This window comes from Chamaea fasciata, unplaced genomic scaffold (genome assembly GCF_029207755.1).
Source record: "Chamaea fasciata isolate MVZ Bird 193981 ecotype frontalis unplaced genomic scaffold, bChaFas1.0.hap1 SCAF_6, whole genome shotgun sequence".
NCBI lineage: Eukaryota > Metazoa > Chordata > Aves > Passeriformes > Sylviidae > Chamaea > Chamaea fasciata.
This window is the reverse complement of record NW_027094091.1, coordinates 49398169-49418681: the sequence shown is the minus strand read 5'-3', so window position 1 is coordinate 49418681 and position 20513 is coordinate 49398169. Positions and strand designations below refer to the sequence as shown.

General features: G+C 50.3%; 2 protein-coding genes across 2 annotated transcripts in view; one reads left to right on the top strand and one right to left on the bottom strand.

Moving 5' to 3' along the window:
- On the bottom strand, nt 1-7688 carry CUNH4orf54 (chromosome unknown C4orf54 homolog). Its single transcript, XM_066185086.1, has 2 exons — nt 4966-7688; nt 1-465 (listed from the first exon to the last, which is right to left on the bottom strand). The coding sequence occupies exon 1, from the start codon at nt 7686-7688 to the stop codon at nt 4974-4976; it is 2715 nt and encodes a 904-aa protein (XP_066041183.1). The 3' UTR covers nt 1-465; nt 4966-4973.
- A 10-nt stretch (nt 7689-7698) lies between these two features.
- Nucleotides 7699-20513, top strand: part of DAPP1 (dual adaptor of phosphotyrosine and 3-phosphoinositides 1) — a 55666-nt gene continuing 42851 nt past the window's right edge. The window contains exon 1 of the mRNA XM_066186316.1: nt 7699-7976. Within this exon, the coding sequence (XP_066042413.1) occupies nt 7699-7976 (278 nt within the window). The remainder of the gene's footprint in view (nt 7977-20513) is intronic.

Below are 20513 nucleotides of genomic sequence, written 5' to 3'. Positions count from 1 at the left end.
AAGACCCTCATTTACTGCAATAGGAGAAAACTGAGGGCTTTATTTTATTTTTGAAGAGCTGCAGGGCTGCACTTGATATCACAACACATTCCAGGGACCTGAATGAAGCTGTGTGGTGATCCACACTGAAACACCGCTGCATTTACACCCTGCATTTTACAAACAGCTGTAGTGGCATCACTACCATTAGCTACCAGCACACAGGCAATGCCTAAAGCCTGCAGACTGGCTTCAGTACAAAAAGAACTTTGCACAAAATAATGCAGTAATTTAGTGTTGCTCACATAATTAAATGTAGGCATACTCCAAAACGGGGGGGCATTTAGGAGAAAACAAGGCACTTACATGCTTGTTTTGTATGATGAAGCAAAAAAATTGAGAAAACTGTAGAAGCAGTTTTTAGAATTAATGTTGAAGAGTTACCAAGTGTATTTCAAATTAAAGAAGCATAATTCTTCTTTATCCCTGTGGAAAAAAACAAACAAACAAAACCAGAAAATCATAATTAATACAGATTGTTAGAGAGCTGCCACAACAATCAGAACAATCTTTGCTCCTCTAGAGAAGTGCATAAACATCTCCTTAGTCGTCACACTATCCTTGCCCCTAATTTCCTAAGCTACTGCCAACAATCAGACAAGGGTACCCAACTTTTTAAACTCAGTCAGTTGTCGGGCAGCCCTGGCTTTTTGGACAGAACCCATCCTTGCTGCTCAAGGTGTGGAACATGCTGTTCCTTACAAGTCCACAGCTCCCAGCAGGCTGCTCCTGGGGAAGCCCATGGACATAGGTGGAAAGAGGGCAACATGACCTATGTGGGATTTAAGTGATCCATCTGCTCAGTTGAAGACCTGGGCACTTTCCTTACCAACACAGCATCCAACGTGGAATACATCAAGAAAAGGGAAACAAGCCATACCCACATGCTCTAAGGTCTGTGGAGTTAACACTTAAATGCTGGCTCAGAAAATCACCCGGGCAGGAGGAGTCATTAAGGCCACCATGAAGTTTTATTGGCACCAAGGCTCCGCACTATTGAAGTGTTTCCTAAGTAGTCACAGTTCTGAACACAAGGTCGTGCTTACTTCCATTTGTAGACTGATTTACTAGATCAAATGTTAGAGCCTGTTTGGTTCTTGGAATATTCCAGTATTTCCCACAAAAGTGGGATAAATTCTTTCCCAAATTCTCAGCAAAGGCATCAGCATAAGTAAATCCTATGAACTGCATAGTACACTGTAAGTTGACTTCTTGACTTAGTAATGTAGAACATATATTCTGCTGAACAGGGAACAAATAAAACTAAGTTTAAAATATCAATTTATGAACCTTTAAAAATCATTTTTATACACTATCCCCACAAAATTAATTTTTAAAGGCAGGCATAGATTATTTGATACCAGTTAGGAAGAAAACACAACTAACAAGTGTATTTGCATATGTACTCCTGTACCTATAAGGTGTTTATGCTCACGGTTTAAACAGAACAATGAAAAATACCCTTCTAATATCGGCAGTACAATTTACTACAGTTGCTTTCTACTTTGCTACCTGTTCTTTTCTCATTTATATACCTAACATAAGACAGCAACTCCAGAGAGTAAGATGTGGGAATAGACAGAAAAGTTAAAAACACAGTTTCATTCACTCATGCTGGGAATGAGCTCCTGTCAGGCAGTTCACTCTCTACAGGTTGGTTCTGTCTAGGCTTGGATATAAGATTATTTGAACTGAAAATCAGCATCAAGGAAGGAGTGCAGCAGGCAAGGATGATGTTGCTAAAAATCCCCATTTACTGTGAGTGAAGAAGAGGAGGGAGAGAAGCAACCTTATGATATCACTCAGAAATACACACATATTTCCCACTATTTTCTGCATATCAAAACCTTAAGGATAGTTCAGAAATGACAGCTTGGATTTTGTCAGAACACAAATCGATGGGATCCATTTTATCATTTTATCCAATGATTATGCAGAAAAGAGCACCAGATGCAAAGGGAAGTGCTGGAAGAGCAGCAGATGTGCAGAGGATTTGGTGTCAGTCCACCACAGGCATCAGACCATTACCAAAACTTCAAATCACACTGACCTCCCGCAGGTGACATAGGCCAAGAAGGAGTAGTCCTTAACACAGTGATACAGTGTGTGAGTGAAGATGTGAAAGAAATAGAGCAAAGAAGGGAAGAAGATAGTACGTGCAGTGCACAAAGGAATTCAGGAATGGAGAAAAAGAGCATTTATTTAGCTAATTTTGTCTAGTAAAAAAAAAAAAAATTAAAAAAAAAAAAAAAAAAAAAAAGGACCTGAAAAGACAGTACTTTATTCAACTCTCACACTCAAAGGATGAAATCTGGCTGGTTTAAAATCCATTTTAGGATCTGCACAGCATTGCTGAAATAAAAACAAACAAACAAATAAAAAAAAACAACAAAAAAACCCAAAAAAACACCCCAACAACAACAAAAACCAAAAAACCCCAACCTTGGTGTGGTGTGAAAGCAACTAACTGGAATTAAAAAAGTTAACAACTTTTTTCATGCTTAGATGAAAAAAGTTCATCCTTAGATTGACATGAAATTATACTGCTGTTCTTGTTAGGGGAAAAAAAAACCACGCTGAGCAAACAAATGCTTTTGATTAGGAATGGAATAACAAAGGATAGAGGAAAATAATGGAAAACAGAAGACAAAGTAGATAATGAAAGAGAGAAGAAGAGGAAAAATTATCCACAGGCACATCAAAGTTATGTAGGTGAATGAAAATAACAGGAAGAAGAAGGCCACAGATGTGATTCCCCTCTGGCATATGCCTAATTTTCCACTGAGATATAAGATACAGGAATAACCGAAGTCTAATGACAAGTTAAACACATCCTGCAGCATGCAGTTAAAATTATTTATTTTAAGACTGTCAGAACAAGTCAAGGGAAAAAAGTGCATCCATAGTCCAGCAGCAGGACACTTCCCTCCACAGGTCTGAGACAGCCCAGAGGGGACATCCCTGTCTGTATTAGACAGTGAGCACCTTGGCACAATCAAAGATTGAAAGGATGGTAAAATGAAGCTAAAGTCTGCACGCTGCTGAATGGCCTTCTGTACTAAGTATGCAAGTCTTTGCATCACCAGTCTTTTTGGGGCAGCTGTCACAGAGTTTTGCAGTGGTAGAGCTCTGACACAGCTCAACAAAGCAGAGCTTCTGTTTTAACTTCACCAGTGAGAAAGAGCAATTTGGTGAGAGGATCACCTGCCTCACCAGGCACTGAAGGCAAGCTAAATACATGATAACAGGATAACCCTCTGGGAACTGAGGGGCAGGGCACACCAAGAAATATGATGTTTTTCACTTTTAAAGAGTGACACAAGAAAAGCTGGAAGTTTTTGTTTAAATAGGTACTGTTACAAATGCATCTACTGTATACCCCACCTTGCCCAAAACGTCAAGTCTCTAATCTGAAATCTACCAAATGCCTTCTGCTAGCAGTCTCAATGCAGCCTCCAGACCAAATGGAAAACAATGGACTACTTTCTGCCATTTCATCTAGGTCCTCTTTACTGGCAAGATGAACTCAAGTAGCACAGCAGAGCTCAAGTTAAACTGGCATGTTGTCTGTCCTGGGTGACCCATAAGGGCCGATGAAAACAACTTCATCCACAGCCAGGATAAAAGAATGGCACTTGCAAGATAAAATAATTACAAGCAGAGAAGTATGCGTATAAATCACATCGAAAAGGTTTTCATTCAACAAATAATCTACTATGTAGTAGATTAGGCAAATTTTTAAAAAAATTAAAGCAAAATAATAACCCAAGTGCTGGAAGACAAAATTTACCCTCAAGCACGCAACTGGACAAAGCACAAACTGGTGACAAACCCAAACTTCTGACTGTTGCCACTCTTCCACTCTTTCTCTTTGCCTTTTCATATACACCAAAAAAACGACTCTGTGAGTTCTTGGTAGGCCACAGAAGATTTGGCAGCTCTGCCTAATACTGCACGTGTTAAAGATGAGCCATGCATTCCATTGCAAGAGGCAGAAGGAGCAGTGATCCCAATCCTGAAAGCACTTCTGTAATGTTGCATGTCTTTTAAAATGAAATGTCGTTATTCCTTGTTTATTTTTCAGATGACATCCTGCACCCATGCTGGTTTCAGTGCACGCTGTATGCCCAATCCTGTGCCCCCCTCCTTGCTCCAGGATGGGTATTCAGTGTCCCTGCACACACATCCCTGAATTTGGAGGCTGACCCTGGGTTACAGCCCCAGGTAGGTAGACACTCTCAGGACTCTGGCACTCCAAGCTGAGCTGCTGTGTACACCTGTGCTTTGCAGCAGTGCCCTGGGGAGCCCTCCTGCAGCACAGGCAGCTGAAGGCACCTCTGCCCCTGCCAGCAGCCCCAAGGCTCCAGGAGAGCACACCTGGGACTGCTCGATGCATCCTGCTCCCTCACCCCACTAACAGGAAGGACCCAAAATAAGGGTTTACTTCCATCACACCCCTCTCCCTCTCTTCTTGAGGTTGGGGAGAAACAGGTCTTCAGGAGAGAGGTGCTCACCTCCCCCTGGGAGGAAGAGGTGAGACAAGAGGAGGATGTGATGCCAGGGTGAAGGGGCTCTTTCATGGCTTTCATGATGGGTCCAGTTGATGGATCCAGAGATGCCCAACCACACTGCCATCCCCGGGAGCGATGGGAGGTGCCCCAGCCATGGGGCTGCACAAATACAGGCTGTGGGATGAGCAGCTATGGTGTGCTTCTCTGAAAACTGCCAAAAAAGAAGCTTCAAGGAATACTGAACTGCACCAAGGGGTGTGCCTGACCTTTCTATCTTTTACGCCCTGGTGAGGGCCCCTTTGTGGACCCTCTCCCCTGAGGAGAAGCTGTGGCACTGCTGTCATTTGGCCATTAACCCGCTCTGCCCTGACCCGTCACCGGCGACTGCCGTGCCCGACGGGCAGCACGCACTCACCCCGCTCTTCACCGGTGCTCCACCACAAAGCGCATGGTGGTGCCGTCGAAGGAGGGCGGCGCGACGAGCCGGGGGCCGGTGGCCGGCGCCGTGATGCTGATGACCGGCTTCGCCTCGGCTGCCCCGTGCCGCGGCGGCGGCGGGCCCTTGCTGGTAGCCACGTAGTAGGGACTCTCGGCAAAAGCTGCCTCTGGCGCGGCGGGGCTGCCAGGCTCTGCCGGGGCGCTGGCTTCGCTGCCCGGGTGGGACAGCGGCCGCTGCAGGGCTCCGGCGGGCAGCACGGTGGCGGCGGGCAGGAGCCCGGGGTAGAGCATGTACGTGGCGCCATAAGCACCGGCATTGAGGGCAAGGGGCGAGAGAGGCAGCGGGACGGGAGCGACGGCCGGCTGCTGGGGCACCGGCACCTCCACGTACTGCCCGGTCTCGGGGTCGAAGAGGCGCCGCTTGAGGGGCTGCTGCACAGGCGTGTCCACCAGGTAGTACTGCCCGGTGCTCACGTCCAGCAGCACCTTGCGCTGCGTCTGCGGGAAGGGCTCGGCCGCTGTGGCCGCGGAGGGCACGGAGGGCGAGAAGCAGAGCAGCGGCGGCGGCGCGGCGCCGGGCAGGGAGGCGAAGGGCAGCGGCGGGCGGTACAGGGCGGCGGGCGGACCCTCGGCGGGCGGCGGGGCGGCGGCGGGGGCCTCCTGGGCGGACGGGGGTCCGGGCGGCGGTCTGGGGCTGCCGGAGGGCTTGGCAGTGCCGAAGGGCTGCAGGCTGCACAGCGCCGCCGCCGCCGCGGACGCCGACACCGGGCTGGGGCGGACGCCGCCGCCCGCCGTCGTCCCCGGGGACGGGGGGGAGCCGGGCTCGGCGGGCGCCTTCAGCGGCAGGGACAGGTAGTTCCCACAGTCGGGGCCGCGCTCCGCATCGCCGCCGCCGCCGCCCGCGGGCAGCCGAGGGGAGCGCGGCGGTGCCGGGCCCCGCAGGCCGCCCTCGGAGGGGACCTTGGCCGGCGCGGGGGCCGCGGCTCCGCCCGCCCCGCGCAGCGTCAGGAGGGCGCGGGGGGCGGCGGCGGGCTCGGCGCGGGGCGCCGGCGGGCCGCGCTGCCGCTGCCGGGCCAGGCTCTCGAAGGCGGCCGCCTTGGCCGAGACCTTGTCGGCGGCGCTGTTGGAGGGGCGGCGGGGCAGCCGCTCGCCGCTCGGCCCCTTGCCCGACGGCTCCTCCGCCTTCTCTGCCGGCGGCGGCGGGGGCGGAGCGGCGGCGGGTCGGGACCCGGCGCCCCGCTCCTGGCTGGCGATAAGGGAGAGGACGTGGCTGTCGGTGATGGGCAGAGGGTCGCTCTTGCGCTTCCACTCGCGCTTGTTGAAGCTGTAGAGCTCCTCCATGCTCCGTACCGCCGCCGTCAGCTTCTCCAGCGCGTTCTGCACGGGCGCTGCCTTGCTCTCCTCCCGCGGGTCCTCCTCCGGTCCCCGGGCCCTCTCGACGGGCGGCGGCGGGGGCTGGTGCCGCCAGGGCGCGGAGGATTTGGAGACGATCTTGAGCACCGCCGGCTGGCGAGCATCGCTCTTGTTGGGGGCGATGGTGGCCACTGGCAGCCTACCCGAAGTGCGGTGCACCAGGACGGTGCCCTCCGGGGGACAGGCGGGCGCCCTGCCCGCCGCCTTGGCCCCCGCCTCGGTAGTCTTGGTGCCGGTGTGGCCGACCGCCTGGCAGGTGATGACCACGGGGGAGAGCGACCGGGGGACACCGGCGATGACCAGCTGCTGTCGCGGCTTCTGCTCCGGGCCGCCTTGCTCGGAGGCGCCGCTGCCCTTGTCGCTGCTGTTATCCCCCGAGTCAGCGCTGTAGGAGCTTTTGATGAGCTTCCGCACATCCCGCACCTGGTGGAGGATCCCCTGGGCTCTGTATTTGCTTTCCCTCACGTCGCGCACCAGGAACTGTGGCACTTTGTCGGGGCCGTCGCCGGCCTTGGGAGGCTTGAGCGGCTGTCCCCTGCCCTCCTCCGGCGGTCGGCCTGCGATCTGCGGCGTCAGCAGCTGGGCGATGCTGAAAGCGGCGTCCCGGGGCTGCTGCAGGCTGCCCAGGCTGATCTTGATCTCGGGGGCTTTGGGCTTGGCGGCGGGGGGCGAGGTGGCGGCTGCGCCGGCGGCGGGCGAGGGCACGGCGGGGGCCGCGGCGGAGCACTTGGTCGCCTTCTTGCCGGGTTCCTTCTCCCGAGGGGTGTGCTGAATGGCGGGGACGAATAGGCGGGACATCTTGGTGGGCTTGCCGGCAGAGATCTCGCCCAGGTCGGCTCGCCAGTCGTGCTTGGGAGAGAGTTTCAGCTTACCGACGGGCGCCCTCTCCTCCTTCCTTTCCGCCTCCCGCTCCTTCCAGGACCTGAAGGCGCTGTTCTGGCTGCGGAGGAAGGTGGCCTTGATGGCCTCCGAGGCGCTGCGCTTCACCTCGCACAGCTCCTCCGACAGCGCCCGGTCTAGGCTGCGGTTCCCCTCGCGGGGCGTCGACGCCTTGGAGGCCGGAGACCGGCCCCCGCCGCCCTCGCCCGCATCCTCGGCCGGCGCCGCGGTGCAGTCCGAGCCGCCCTCCGAGTGCCGGGAGTTCTGCCGCTGCACGCCTCCCTCCCGCTGCCGCTCCCGGCCGGCGCTGCCGCCGGTGGGTTCCGGCTCCCGGCCCGCGCCCGGCCCGGTGTAGGAGGTGTCGGTGATCTCGCCCCGCTCCATCTTGAACTCGTGCTCCAGCTGCATCTTCTTGGAGATGACGTTTTTGAGGAGGCTGGAGGCGAACCTGGACTTCTTGCTGGACCCCTTCCCGCCGCCCTCCGCCGCTGGCGGCTCCCCGGCCTCGGCGGCATCGCCGAGGTCCAGCAGGGTCACCACCCGGGAGCCCGCCCGCAGCCTCCGCGGCGTTTCGACGTGGGCGATCTCCCCGTCGAGCTTGCTGACCACGAACTCAAGGGCTTTGGTCTGCGAGCGGCCGGAGCGCAGCAGGCTGGGCTCGGCTCTCGGCCCCAGACTGCCGCACTTGAGGTCCAGGTAGGTGGACCAGCGGTTGATGCCCAGGGCATTGTCGGACAGGGAGGCGGAGGAGGCGCGGGAGCCGGGGCGCAGGGTGTCGAAATAGGGGTACGCCAGGCTGCGGAAAGCTCTGGCCGTAAGGTTTCGCACCTCCTTGTCGGCATCGTCCAGCTCGCTGACGGCGCTGGAGGCGCCGCTCGAGTGCTCCCCTGCCCTGGCGGCCCCGCACCGCGTCTGCAGCCGCGCAGGCACCGCGATGAACTTTTTCGCGTGGTCGCGGACCGCATCCTGTTTTAAACTCGCACTGCGGTCGGGAGCCGCGGCGACGCGGAGACTCATGTCGCCTTCATGCTTGGCAGCGTAAACAGTGTTTTGCTTTCCGTGCACGTTGCTAGACTCATTTATAGCCCGGGAAGCGGCTTTGATTGATAGGAGAAGCTGGGCGCCCGGACTCCCGCCGGGGCGGCCGGGCTGCTTGGACCGGCTTTCCCCCGAGCTGGCGCGCTTGTCCCCGCCGGGGGTGTCGTGTTCGGAGGTAAGGCTGACGATCTCGGTGCTGCTGGTGTTGTCGATGCTGTCCGTCTGGTTGTTGGGGTCGCTGGTGGTCGTGCTAAGGTAGCAGCTATTCTCCTCCTCCTCCGTCAGCGTGTCCCCCGGGGTCTCGTCGCTCCCGAAGGAGGCGTAGTCAACGAAGGAGTAGATCACGTTGTTATCCTCGAAGTCCCAGCGGGCGGCCAGCCCCGCGTCGAAGTCCATGTCGTGGTCTACCTCGCTGAGCTGGATCTCCTGCGTGCTGATATAGTGCGCCTCGTCGCGGCCGCCGCCGGGAGGGGTGCCCGGGGGGGCGCCGGGGGGAGTCGCCTTGCGCCCCGCGACCTCATCCTCCACTTCGCTTTCGTAGCCGAAGGAGGACGAGGAGGTTTTGCCCTCCGTCGACACCGGGTCGCCCATTGCGGGAAAGTCATCCGCCTTGGTCACGGGCGAAGGGCAGGAGGAGGAGGAGGACTCCGGGCAGCCCCCCGCCTCCGGCGTCCCGCCGCTCCCCGCCGCTTCCACGGAGCCGGGGCCGGTGTCAGCACCGCATTCCGCCGCCACCGGGGAAGGAGGGCGATCCCGCCCGTGGTCCAAGGATGCTGGTCCCGCTCCCTCCCCCGGGGGTCCGCCGCTCGCCGAGTCGCCATCCCCGGTCCCACCGGCTCCGCTGTCCGGTGCGGGATCGGCCTCTCCCTCCGCGCCGCCGGCCGGGGCCAGTTCGGGCTTCTGGTGGCTCTCCTCCGGCTCCTGCGGCGAGCCGCGGATCTCCGCGTACGCCGCCGCCTCCTCCTCCTGGACGGGCGCCTCCGGGCCGTGGTTCGGGCTGGGGTTTGTGCTGGGGTCCCGTTCCATCGCCGCGCCCCCCGGGCCTGCTCGGGGGCTGGCGGGCCGCTGGCCGGGCGCGTCCATGCCGGGGCCGTCGGGGCGCGGCAGTGGCCCGCGGGGGCGGGCAGGCACGTGCCGGAGGGGACGGGGGGGCAGCGGCCTCCCACGCCCTGCCCTCCCTTCTCCTCCTTGCCCTCCCCTCCCCTCCTCTCTCGTCCCCTCCTCCGCTCGGCGCGCCGGCTCCCGGCCCGGGCGGGCATCGCCGCCGGGGGGCGGAGGGGTCGGGCGGGGCTCAGCTGCCCCCGCTGCGCCCCGCGGCACAGGGCAGGCAGTCCGGCCCCCGCGGGGGAGCTTCCCCTGCACATCCCGGGACGGGCCCAGCTCCTACGGGTTTTCCGAGATGGTCTTCACTTGGGCGGCCCCAGGCGCGGACTATACATAGAGCGGGCGTCACTTAGGCCGGCTGAATGAAATCCTATTTTAAACATCTGTGTTTGCCGGAATAAAGGCGCCCGGACACCCCTTGGTAGGGGAGAGCTGTTCATGCCTACAAAGATGCTGCCGCTACGCACCTTCCCGGGGAGCCGCCGGCACCGGCTGCAGAAGACAACTCCCAGGGCACCGGGTGAGCGCGCAGCATGTCAACATCAAGTGCACCGTCGGTCTACAGGCAGCAGTGGCTAAACAGCTGTTTTCTAAGCTATCGCCCTGCACCCTGTGTCCCTATTTTCAGGAGGTGTGATTGCATAGGGACACCCTATGGATGGCAGCCTGGCCCTGCACCTTTACAGTAGTCCAGAGAGCCACTGGTCTCCAAGAAATCTTTCTCTTTCCAAGAAATGCCAGTTTAGACACAACCAGCACCCAAGACCTATTAATAGGCATTTCTATAGCATGCCTGACCTTTGGTGGCTGAGAGTTTTGCTGAGCGGTCCCCAAGATGACAAACCAAAAATCAGTCCATCACCACGGAAGTTTTGAAAAGGCAAGCTGTTAAACAGGGAGGAGGAGAAACAAAGGAAAGCGAGCAATGTTGAGGAGCAGCCCTCAGCAATACAATGCAGATAACGTCCTAAATTCCCAGCCTAAAAAACAACATCCCAAAATTACGGTACCCGAACACTTAGGTGAGCAAGCTGGCATTGGGCTGGTAACACTGAACTGAGGTGGGAGAGAGTTGTGGAAATCCCTAAAGCAATTACCAGGATCCAGGACCTTACAGCTGCATGCACTGGCATGGTGTGCAGCTCTGCCAGGGATGCCACAGGAACAGAGGAGACAAGATGCAAAGCTGATGCCATCCCAGAAATCTTCCCAGCACTGTCCATGTCAGAATAAGGGTTTCTCAATGCTCCCAGCTCCTCATCTCACCCTGTAGCCAGGCTGCTCTGCTGCCATCCTCCCCATGGGCTTGCACTGTTCCTGCTCCCTCCAGGAAAAATGCCTTCTTTACTGAACCCAGGCGGAGCCTTGTGAGGCTCCCTGCAGCAAGGGCAGGTTCATAGCCTGTCTCAGATAAGCTGCTCTGCTGCTGGGAGGAAAGCAATTGATGTGGCTCCAGTTTTTAGTACTCTACATAGGTATATGGTTGTCTCTTAGGCTGTAGATTGACAGGATGGAAAGTATTACTGAAGCATCACTGATATTTTAACAGAAAGACACATCCTTCAAACATGGAGGATTTGGAGCAAGTCGAGTCACGTGCAGTGAGGCTCTCCCCAGGCAGCAGTGGTAACTGATTTCCATCCTTACTGAGTCTGTCCTGCCTCCAGTGTGCTGTTAATGAGAAGCCAGGCACCAGCTTTTATGAGTACTAGGCTTCCTCAGCCTTAATCTTAGCCCAGGTTTATGTAGCTTCAGCTCCCCCGGTACACACAGCAACTGCAGCTCTCCACAGAGCTGTGGTAAATGGCATCCTCATCCCTAAACACCTTCACTGGGGTTTGTGTCCCATCCACATGCATTACAGGCTTGTCCCTCTGTCTCAAGCAACCACAATAAAATCATGACATAACTAGAGAAAGAATATTTTAGCACATTCTTAAGAGACATCTTAGTTTTAATTGATGATGGGCTAAGAGTATACCTTCAAATACAGTCCTTTCCAAATGCCTGGGATGCCAAGGAATGCATTTTAAATCCTGATCCTTCATCGTACTTGGGTGACTGCTGCCAGCTGTGGCAGCCTGGCCTTCTGCTCTGCCTCTGCCTTCTACCAGATGCCTCCTCTCAAATAAGGTCTCCACACCAAGTTCTCAGTGCCCCCACATTCTGATCTCCCAAACCAGGGTCTCGGGTGTCAGTCTCTCACACCTTACTCTCCCCTCTACTGTTTGGTTTTCCTGCATTAAGAGTACACAATGATCCAGATCTTTGCTCCCCAAACCTGCACAATTAAAAGTGGTGGGTTTTTTTTGAGTGACAGTTGTTCGTATATGCCTGCCAAGATCCCCAGACAAGATCCCCACCAAAAAGAGCATCGAAACTTGACTCTTTATTTATCTATTTTTACAGTCTAGTTTCTAGCTGTGGTCCTGAGATGGTTTTTTTTGCCCTTTTCCTTTGGTGATATCTTGAACTTAATCTATTCAATGTTACAAACCCAGGCAATGACTGTCACAACTGAGGCAGAAACCACAATGGAGCACTCATACGTGTATGTTTATAACATACTTATGTCTCCAGCACAGGGAATTTATGCCTCTGGTGACAAAAATACATGCATAAAATCCACACCTGTTCTTCTCCACTTTCAGTCGTGGCTAGCCCTGGAGGCCTGCATGCCTTAGGCTGTCAGATCAGGGTATTTCCCATAGCAGTAAGACATTGCCACAGGGTACAGAGCCACACAAATCCTAATGCCATTTGTAAAAAGCGAATCTCTGACACACAGCTTAAGTGTTCTAATCGCTGTATGGTGTTAGAAGGGCAGGGAAAAATGAGAAGGATTTCCTTCTCTTTTTCTTGTATCACAAATTTGTGCACTGATGCGGCACCAGCTCCTCAGAGATGCTTTGCTGAGAGTCTGGCCCCGAGCAAAGCGTAAAATTCCATGGGGTTTAGGCTTAATGCCTTCTCTCCAGCCTTTCCTCTTAGCTACCATAGTGTCAGCTTTTATAAAGCCTGTTTTGGAGGTGTCTAATAGCCTCCATGCATCACATCCCAAGCTTGGGTGCACAGCTTGGACCCAGGGCTGACTCCCCAGGACTACTCCCCTGTGGTGCCACATCACAAAGGATCAGAGTGCTTCAACAGCTTTTCAAAGGTGTAGATGATTTTGGGTTTAACTTTTTTTCTGTGTCTATTACAGTTGTCAGAAAAACTACGGCAAGCAAAGTGATAGACCTATTTGGTCACAGTCAAAAGTACACAGGAAAGCTGCAGCTCCATCACATCTTCTTGCAAATAGCAATTTCCTTCTCTGTGCTGACATGACATCTCCACTGACTAATAATCAGATCAATATGATTTGGTTAATAATGTGGGATATAAGTAACTAAAATGTCATCCTTATGATTGTAGCCATACTCAGCTGAAGCATTCATTAGCATCAATTACTCTCTCGTTTCCACCTTTAAATCTCTCTCACTCCCTAAAGGTACCAAAGTCTAAGATTTCTGCATCCAAATCTGTCTTGAAGACTGTCCTCACAACCACAGAAACCCTGAATGTTTAATGCCTTTTGTAACGTAGTAGACGCTCTACTTTTAAACTCTTTCTGGTAGAAATAACAACATATGCTCTGGCCAGGGTAAAAGTGTCCTTTGCCCATAGAGGTTAGGTCAGACAGGTAAAGGTGATGGGGAAAATGCAGATAGGCTGAATTAGCTCTGCACCTTAAAACACATTACTCATGGAAGTTGCAGGGAAGTGGGATTTAAAAGGGATTTAAGAAGAGGCACTTAAAAGCAGAATCAAGAGATGAAGAATGAGGTTAGGGAGACTAAGTATACAGTTACATACAGAAGAAAGAATAAGGGGTTTTTTTTTTCCCTTTAACTGAGACAGACAGTAAAGTGAACAACAAGTGGAGGAGTATTTAGTTGAGCTTTCTCTGACTAGGGAAAGGTAAAATATGAATCTGTTAATTTAACCTTAGGAAATGTTAATACCACTTTACATATTTTAGTTCTTACAATGTTGTCATCAGAAAGGAGTTATAAAAATCAGACCCATACAGAAGAAAAATAAAAATATTATTTTCAGGGAGAAGACAAACACTGTTCTAGTAACTAAGATGGTCTGCAGGAGAGGCTATGCTTCTTGCATGAAAAGCAATGTCTTTCACAGAAAGTAAGGAAACAGCACAAGGATTCTGTTGAATTCTGTGCATACAACAAAAGACACCCTCTATAGGTTCAGAGAGAGATGAAGAATGATAAAGTCATAGGGAGGAGCTTTAATTTTTGGATGATTATTCTCTTGAGTAGTATTTGAATACTGCTGGATTAAATTTTTCTCTCACTAGTTTTCTGGTAACATCCCACATTGTCAAAGTGAGCTCTGTGGTAAACTTCACCTTTGAAATAGAAGCAAAAACCTACATTACTGGAGTTTAGATTTACGTCTTTGTGCGTGCGTGTGTTAAGGAGAGGGAAAACAAAACAGCACCCAAGAAGGAGGGAGCCAATGCCACTTTGAGAAAGAAAAGGTGGATTTGTGGTTTATTAATAAACAGTGAAACCCAGAACACGTTATAAATCTCCAAGTGCTACCAGGTACACTGAAAGGAAATAGAATACCCATACGTGTGTGTTGGCATGGAAGCTTTCGAGCAAAACCAAGTGAAAATAAAATGAGATTTTTGTGGCTTGCACTAAAATAGTCTTTCTTATGGCATTTAGCAGGGGACTGACTGAAAAAGTACTAAGCAAAAACTAAGTGAAAACCAACACCTGGATGGCTTAATCCTTTCTCTCATAGAGACTACACTAACCAAGGGGATCTTTCCTTTTCCATCCGGAGCCTGTTGAAGAGATCGAGGGGCTCTTCTTAACACTCAGCCTGCAAATGTAAACCAAATGTGTGCGCCTTCCTGGCAGAGAGAGGCAGAACCTTCAAAAGAAACTCCAGAATTGGGTGGATTTCAAGACCCTAACCTGAGTGCTTGAGCTTGCAGGATTCAAAGACCTTGGCATGGCTCTCCGAATGGGAGGCCACTTTTCCTCCTAGGATGAGATAGGATCAAGTTCTGGCCACTGCCTTACGCTCAGCAGAGCATTCCCGTGTAACTGAGCCCCTGTGAGCAGCAGTGGCTGAAGTGCTGGTGAAACAACAACCCTCGCCCTCCCCACAGCTCCCTCTGGCCCTTGCTATAAGCAGCTCCTGCTGGATGCCTTACAAGGGCTGCAGAAGGTATGTATCTTTTTAAAACATATCCTCCCCCTTGCTACCCATCCTTCTCTTCCAGACCCCAAAATCTCACGCCAAAACAAACAGGCAGGAACGTAATCCCAGAACGAGTTTAGATTTCGGCCAGTGGTGCAAGTACAGTCTAAATATGTGTTCATGTATTTTTATGGGGTGTCTGCTACTCAGACAAAATAAATCAAATACTTGCTGAATTTTGTGCATGTCAGATTAAACTGTGTCTACAATGTGACACAGGAGGGTATTCTGGTGGCTATTACATGTGGACAGCAATAGCACATGCAAACTGTGGGAATCTATTGAATAAGACTAATTATAAACACTTCATTGCTTTAACAAACATCCTGGCAGGTGCCTGTCCATCCTGCACTGACAAACTCCTGCTGGCAGAAGCTTCATGGCTTCCACAGGCCATCTCCCTGGTACCTGATTGTCCGTATACCATCAGAAAGATGGTCCTCAGGTCTTTCTGGCTTCTCCTTGCTGGAAATCCATTATTTCTCCTGCAGATGGAGGAAGAAGGTGATTGCTACTCTATGCTACAGGTGTTTTTTTCTTAACTAAGGGTGACAAGTGTGCTTCCTTCGATCTCCAGCTTTCACTAGGCCTAGGTTCACTTCAGCTTTACCCGTGGGCCATACCAGCTCCCATCACTGCTCTTCAGATGTCCTTTAGCCCATCTGTAGGCCCAGTGAGAAGTGGTGCCTACAAGATACCAGGTGAAGCCTCACCCATGGTGAGAATAGGGAAGGAATAATTTTGTGTCCTGCTCATCCATCCCTGAGTAACATCCGTTGTTTTCATGTTGGCATGGTCCTGTCCTTCAGCTTGGGCCCTATCCTGAGCATGTTTTCCATTCTTCTGCCAGATACTAATGAAAATACTGAACAAACACAGTGGTGTTGACCCCCATAAGTTCACTGCTAACACAAATGATGCAGTATTTGTAATTGACCTTCAAGCACAATCCGAACAGTCTTTTCTCACCTCATAACTTCAGCAGCACAGTGCTTCCCTACCTGGCTAACAGAAGAGAATCATGTCCTGTGAAAGGCAAACACCATTTCTGCTCACTCTGCAAAGCCCGTTGCCCCATTTTAGAAGAACTCACCAAGAACAAATCCCATCAAACTCACACTGCTATCTATCTGTTCATTATGTTTCTCTCTCTTTGCCCACAGAGTGCAAATTTAAGCCCACATTTCTCCAGGAACTAAAGTTACACTAACTGATTTCAGCTTTGCTGCTCCTTCCCCCAGGTCTCTCAAAGTCCCTCTTCCACAGGAGCAACTCTCCCAGGTGGCTGGGTCTGTTCAAATCTCCAGTCATGGGCCTGCTTTGAAAATGAACTTTCCTCAGTGAGCCTATTCTTTGTACAGTATTATTGGGTAACCCGAGAACTGCACATGTATCTGATCATTGGAACTGTGGAGATGATTGCCAAAAAACCTGAAACCATGACCTTTCCTTGAGTTGTTATCAGCCCAGCTGGTGGGGGGAAAGAGGTGATTTGTGACCATTCATTAAAATTACACAAAAACTGATTATAGACGTAGATTTCAGCTGAAAAGTTCATGCTCAAAACCAGCTTGCACAGTTCAGGGTATTTGGACATGAGAAAACTAGGAATTATCTCTTGAAGCAATATGAATGTAAATGGACTATATTTTTATGATGTTTTGTGTTATATTTTAAAATATATCTTATTTATACTCAAGCTATTTTTCTTAATTTTCTTACGGTTTGTTAATTTCTTATTTTTATTGCTAGATTTTGTTCAATCTAGTTTTATTATCTTAATATTTTATAAAAATCTGTTTTAACTGGCCAGGGGCCATCACATGAAACCATAAAGCGGTACCATTTTCTTCCCCACTCACTTTAGAATTAAAAATGCAAGCAGTCAGTCTGGATTTTATATGGGATAATACCATTGCTTTATGCAATCAGCTGCTTTGCAGAGGGGGTTTTGAACCCCGGCAACAATTTGTTGACAAAGAAGAGCTCCTGCAGGGGAGTGTGCACTGGAGCAGTCAATTGCAAATCTGCTCCGAGTCTGTAACATGAAATTGCCATGCTTTGGAGAGCAGCCAGCATGGGATTGGGATTAATTTGCTCCCAGCGCTCAATAAATAATGTCGGGAGGGCCCCGTGGAAAGCGATCCCCGCTGGATAGGCGCAGCTCCTGCCGCGGGGCTATGTTTGGGCACCGAGCTGGGTGCGTGCGGCGACCGTCCCGCGGCATTTCTCACCGGGCTTACAGTAAAAGCCAGCTAAAGTGCCTCCCACCGCCTGGCAGTGAGCAGGGGGATCAGGCAGCCCCCGGAGAGAAGCTCCCTCGGGACGGAGGGGCTATATATAGGGGAGCTCAATAAACACCGTTTTGATCCGCATGCGGTGTGCCTGCCCGGAATTAAGGTCACATCCATGCTTTTGTGGGTGTTCCTCCGCTGGCTCGCTTGGCTTACAAATTAAAGAATTGCAGGTGAGAAGCTGGCTACATAATGAGGTGTTATAAATCCAGCCAGTTGCCATCTGACAAAAGCTTTTAGTCGGTACATGAGGCAACTGCAGAGCAAAGTAAGAATAAGATTTTTAAATCCACGTGTAAAATCCATTGTAAAGGTCAGGTTTATAAGGAGACCATCCCAAAATGCTAATGACATGACAGTTTTATGAGGCTGGAAAATGATAGCTTGGCAGAAGCTGAGTAATCCTAGAGCAAGGGATTTATTTAAATTGGACTACTTTTTTTTATTTATATTTTTATTTTGTCCTTGATCCTTCCAGATCTCACAGAGATGAAAAATGTATAAGTAGCTCCCCACATTCAGCTGGCAAATGAGGTAAGAAAAGGTTATTTATGTGAGGCATTATTCTGTAATTTTACCCTCCAAAGGTTTTACATATTCTTCTGCAGAATATGTTATTGAAAGTTATACAAATTTTAATGCCTGTACTTTGCAAAAACTACATATAACATCAACTCTTAATAGCTAGCCTCAGAAACAGAAATAAGAGTTTCTACAAGAACTTTAACACAGTTTTACTTAGAGAAACTAATTTCTCCATAGAACTGGAGCACAACCTGTCCAGAAGAGCTTGTCGTCAAATATATTCGTTTAACAGAGGTGCATATGCACCGTAAGCATAAGCCTTTGTGTAATCTAACCAGAGCAAATATACTTTTTCATTTGCAATATAAAAATCTCTCTCATCTTAATACTGTTTCTCCCAAAATCAGGATCAGCACAAAGTCTGGATGATTTGTTGGCTTTTTTTTTTTTTTTCTTACCTTGTGCAGTGAGTTAATTCACCCTCTAGAAGAGTGCAAGCACCTGAACACATCCTTCATCAGCTGAGCAGATCCTGTCATGCTGAAGCTTAATGCAATTTTCATTAAACTGCAGTTTCATCTTTGGCCTCATAGCATACAATATCTCTTAATCAAAACATAGCTATAGATATGCTATAGCATGTTGTCTACAGCTATACAAAACATACAATATCTATCTATAGCTATGCTAGATATATGCATATCCACTTCTGTGTTTCCCACAGAAACAGAGAAACATAGGAAACATTTTTCTCTCAACAGAGAAAAATAGGAGTATTTTAAAAAATAGGAAAAATAGAAATACTTTTGACACAAAAATTGTGTATTCTCTTTTTTGCAAGGAGGCTGAGGTTCTCTCTCCAGGTCTGCTACTTTCCTTTACCACAGCATTATGAGAACACAGATGGTGTCTCGGCACCCAGGGGTGTGGAGTTCAGTAGGGTGCTCTGCACAGAGCGTGCAGGCCTGATCCTGTGAGGTGTTGAGTGCTTCCCAGGAAGCGATGAGCTCTCTGAAATCCCTGTGACTTACATCCCCAGGCTGGGCAAACACTGAGCACATCTCTCCCGACACCCTCCAGGGAATCCTCTCTGCAGCATGCATCAACCTCGTCCTCAAGTGTCGCCTTGTGGAGGTTCTCCATTAATAAATTGATCATCCTGGTAAAGAGGCAGGGTGAATTTTGGGCAAATACTGGCTGCTGTGGAGATCATTTTGCCAAAATACAGAAGTATTTGTCCACTTTGTGCCTAAAGTCTGTAGCTGCTCAGCAATGAGGGTTGGTGTGCAGACCCTCTGGGGTGATGGGCTCCCTGTAGAGCCCAGCTGGATGCTGCAGGTCACTCCTCTTCCCTCAGCCCCAGAGCCCAAGGCCAAACCAACCCCCATGGGGCAATGTTACTCCTCCAAAGAAGCCTCTTCTGCTCAGAGGCTCTTGCAATTGCTGAGGGGCTTCTTATCCCTCCACCCGCACCAGCACACCATGCCTGGGGATCATGGAGCTGAGCATGGATTGTATTCTGCTTTGGATAACTCTCAAGGCTGAGGGAAACAAGAAGGAAAGCTTCCCCCTTCCTGTCTCTGAATGATTTCCAAACCTCTCTGTGCATCAAGTTTGGGGAAAGCAAGCAAAAGACCCTCTCCGTTTCAGGAAATTTGAACCTTTAACAGCTCTTTCTCCTCTTATGAACCATTTGCTGAACTTAAGCCAGATTAACAGATAGGTCTGAGGTGTTCAGTTAGTAAAGTGACAAAGGGAGATTGTGTTTGGCCACACTCTAGTAATTGTTATCTTTTGCTACCAGTACAGGCCTGGATGGCACAAAAGGTTGCTACCCAGTGACACAAGTAACAACTGTATTAGCTGCTGGCTGCAGGGCAGCACGTAGCACAGAGATTCTTGAGATAGCTTTAAATTGGCTAGCTGGGGTGCTGGCCATCTGTTCACCTGCAAAAGCAGAGCAGTTAAGTTGGGGTATCTCATCTTTGGATATCTTTATGTGGGCACTTTTTCCTCACCATCACAACACAGTCCCTTCTGCAACAGTGAAGACCCTTCAAGGGCCAAACCTGAGAATGTGCTCCTTGTCAGAAAGATTTTGTTTGTTTTAGCACTTGTGATGGGAAAGAGATTAAAAATAATTTTTAAAAAAGAGAGAGCCTGGATTTTTTTTTCTTCGCAAAATCTATTTCACACCTGGTACCCTGTACCTTAGAAGATAGGAAAACTAGAACTTTAGCTGAGTTTTATCCCTTTACTTTACGTATTTCCATTCCTATGTCCTGACCCTGCCAGGACTAAGCCCAGAAAGAAGAAAATGCTTCTAGAGTATAACTTTTCACCAAAACTTAAAGAACAGCCAGCAAAGGGAGAGTTCAACCCAACCTAAAGTCCCAGCTAATCTGTCATTAGCAGACAGCAATTAACATTTTTACTTCAGATGAGTCACTTTGCTGCATAAAGGCATGTATTGTATACATAATTATGTATACTGTGGGGTCTCAATAAAAAGATCTGCCGGATGAGTAGCTCTGTCCCAGCTAGGATCAGTGATCTGGCTGAGCCTATGTGGTTAAAGGGAAAGCAAATGAAATCTTCTTTGTGCTTTGGGCTGTTTTATTGGTTAGTATAAAACCACGGAAGTGGATTTGTATGGAAATAAAGTAGTTATATATAAACTTAGTCCCTGATACCTTGACAGAACTGCATGGATATATTTAGCTTGTATGAACTCTTGAGCCCTGGTTCAAATGCATTCAACTAGGGCATGTTCCTCTCCATGCTGGAAAAAGAGGAGTCCATTAAGGTCTTATTCTGGTGCACCAGCAGTTCTAGCCACTTAACTTTCCATGCAGTAAGTCACATGAATTGAATATATAAAGCAAGCAGAGAACACAGTGTAATGATTTTTTATCCCTGGCTGATAAAAGGAAGCACATGCTGATCTTTTTGGACAAATCACTGCTCTCAGCTGAAACCTCCATACCTC

What these genes read in the sequence shown, in the direction of transcription:
- CUNH4orf54 (XM_066185086.1), bottom strand. Translation starts at nt 7,688, where the DNA reads ATGCAGCTGGAGCACGAGTTCAAGATGGAGCGGGGCGAGATCACCGAC.